Here is a 3,183-nt window from a genome sequence, read left to right as displayed (position 1 = left end):
ACAGGCAGCATTACCATATTTTCTGGTGTATAAGACACCTCAATCCTCTCCAAAAAAAAGGGAACCGTTTAATGGCAATTTAGCTGGTTATTTAGTATGAGGGTGTGGACATGGCTGGTTGTGCTCCTCTGATGTGTCTGCACTGTAAGGGGTCAGGGAGGAGCCCTATCCCACTTTCTCATGGGGGGATATTTGTGCGTATGTGTGTGCGTGCGTGCACACGCAGGCAGGGACATCTGAACGACTGCGCTAGGACAACCACCAGGCTATATGCATGGCCATGTGGACATGCAGTGTACGTATGCACATCTGTGTCCCATGTACGGGCATGTGAACCTCTCTGTACTGTGCTGCCCATGTAGCGCGTCCGGGGGCAAGGAGGTGCGGGTTCCCCTGCACGTGTGCGTGTTGGTGGCTTTGAGTGTGTGGCTCCTATTGGGTGTATGCAGGCTGTCACACCTGCGCTCATGTCCATGGCAGTTGGGGATGTGCCGCATACCTGCGTGTACAAGCGCCGCAGGGGAGGCAGAGGGGCAGGGTGGTGGTGCTGACACCCAGCGGGGTTTCCAGTCATGGGGCTGACCATGGTCTCACACGTCCTCTTCCCCGCAGGCCCTGCTGTGCGGCGTCATCCTGCTCCTGCTGATGGCCTGCCAGGCCCGTAAGGTCCCGAGGGACAGCCAGGCCCACCACCATCACCACGTGCCCTGCTTCAGCCAGGAGCAGCTGCAGGCCGGGGAGGTGCCCATGCACTACGTGAGCCGCGCTGTGCACTGGGACCGCTACGCCCCCGTGCAGATGGTGCCCTACCTGGAGCAGGCGCAGCGGGACCGGAGACACCGCCACCGCCGGCACCCCGAGCCCAGCTGCCCCGCACTGCAGCTCGCAGCGGGCGCTCACAGTGAAGCCAACGAGCGCTCCATCTCACCCTGGCGATACCGGTAGGTGCTGGCAGGGGGAAAGAGGGAGGTCCACTGTGTATGCCCTCAAGTCTTGGGGCCTGCCTCAGTTTCCCCACCTGGGAATGGGCTTCTGCCCTGCTCTGCGTTGGCTCCATTTCCTCTGGCATGTGAGAAGAGGAAAATGGCCTCCCCCCACCCCACAACCCTATTGCCATAGCGAGGCTCCTTGAAGTGGCGCGCTGGCTGCTAAGTGACATGCCTGAGGTCATGCAGAGAGGCAGTACCAAAGCAGGGAGCCTGCAATGTGGATGAGCGCTGCTCTCCCATGGGTGGGCTTGGTGGGAGTAGGCTAGCACCCCTTTGCGCTGCCAGCCGGGCCCCGGGGTGCTTTGCCCCTAGACCCTGGCCTGACCCACGTGCCTCCCTCCCCACAGCATCGACGAGGACGAGAACCGGTACCCGCCCAAGCTGGCCTTCGCCGAGTGCCTGTGCGACGGCTGCATCGACACCAAGACTGGGCGAGAGACAACGGCACTCAACTCAGTGCTCATCCACCAGACCATGATGGTGCTGCGCCGCAAGCCCTGTCCCCGCGGCGCCCCCGCCACCTTCGCCTTCGACGTGGACTACATCCGCGTGCCCGTCGGCTGCACCTGTGTCCTGCCCCGCACTGCTCACTGAGCTGCCCGTGGGGCGGGAGGGCCGCCGCGCTCCCATGGAGTCACCCGCCCGCCGGCCACCCATAGCCCCCCGTAGCGTGACTGTGTCACGTGGCCAGTATGTGCTTGTTCTAAGGCACGTGTTTATGCCCGCCGTAGGCCCTATGGATCCAGATCCCCCCGCCTGCCCGCACACAGCGTGACCCCCACCTCCCTGGTGCATGGAGAGCCTGGCATCCAGGCGTCAGGGTGGCCACAGCAAGGCGCCATCCTCATGCATCCAGTCAGGAAGACTGCTCAGCGGAGCCCGGGGTGCATTCAGGGGCTTGTGCATGGCGCTGTCCTGTTTTTACCCCATTCCCTGCAGGAAAACCCGGGGTCTTGAGGCAGTTCCAGGTGCACAGGGATGCACGACAGCACTGCCCAGGCCCCATGTATTTATTTGCCTGTGTTATTTATGAGTTATTTATGTCGGATCCAGCCAGGCTGCCCAGGCCCATGGCAGCAAGAGGCTGGCGCTGGGTCCTGCCTCGGTCCTCAGCCTGGCTGTTTATTCCAGCCCTTGCTGCTGTGCATGTGTGTGTAAGCCTTCTGCTGTGAGCCTGATGCTCATATGTAAAGCCCTTAATTATTATTAATAATTATTCATATTATTATTGTTATTTATGCTCTCTCCCCGCCCCCCCAGCTATTTATTGTGCTGCCACCCAATAAAGTCTGGATGTGCCGGAGCATGTGTCTGCCTGCTTTCTCCTCTGGGGGGGCCGGGGAGACGCAGCTCCTGAGCCCACTCCCCAGGGCACAAGAGCTGCAGAGCCAGGGTAGGCACAGCTGAGGGGGGCCCTGTGCTGTGCTGCACTGTGCCCAACTTGCAGGCAGGCAGGAGCATGCCCAGGGCGGAGCAGGTCCCAGCAGGGCAGTGGGGGGGAGAGGGTTGGGGCAACCAGTCACATGCAGAATTGGGGGGTTCTGGCCCACACAGAGGCCTTGGCCCCCACATCCACCCCAAAGGCTGGTCTTCAGTATGCCCCAGCCCCACTGGCATAGCCAGGCTGCACAGGCAGGGGCACTGTCCCCCCACCCCGCTTCCAAATACACACACACACGCTTACAAACATTTATATTTATGTACACATTTATACACACACACACACATACTTGCACATACATTTTATACACACACTCAGATGCGTGCATAGATCAATACACACATACATAATTGTACACATATTTTTACACACACACACACACACACACACACACACGTGCACAGCTCCATCTACACACACCTTTTATACCAAAAGGTAATGGCGCACACCTTTTAATACACACACATAATTGCACACGCACTTTTATACACAGGCAGGTGTGCAGAGATGTATCTAGGGGTGTACGTTGTCGCTGTGTTGGTCTAAGGATGGAACGAAAAGAAGAGCGCACACCAACTGCAGCGGCTTCCTCACACCGACAACGGGTTTTTAAACCCAAAACCTTGCTAAAAATGTTTTCCAGCTATTTCAGTTGGTTTAATGAAAGATCAGATTCACCCAAGGAACCTCGTCTGCCTAGAACCATCTACACCCCCCCCCCCCCACAGATCTTTTTATACAATGTTTACACCA

At 58.3% G+C, this 3,183-nt stretch overlaps 1 protein-coding gene across 1 annotated transcript; it reads left to right on the top strand.

Moving 5' to 3' along the window:
- Positions 1 to 711: 711 nt before the first annotated feature.
- On the top strand, positions 712 to 1,583 carry IL17C (interleukin 17C; the record flags this gene model as incomplete). Its single annotated transcript, XM_019505256.1, has 2 exons — positions 712 to 941; positions 1,337 to 1,583. Coding segments are annotated over 2 exons (477 nt in total), but the record flags the coding sequence as incomplete, so codon positions are not given.
- Between the last annotated feature and the right edge of the window lie 1,600 nt (positions 1,584 to 3,183).

This window comes from Gavialis gangeticus, unplaced genomic scaffold, assembly GCF_001723915.1.
Source record: "Gavialis gangeticus isolate Ggan-Ray unplaced genomic scaffold, GavGan_comp1, whole genome shotgun sequence".
NCBI lineage: Eukaryota > Metazoa > Chordata > Crocodylia > Gavialidae > Gavialis > Gavialis gangeticus.
Note: the sequence above shows the minus strand (reverse complement) of the source record. Positions and strands in the feature narration are given on the sequence as shown.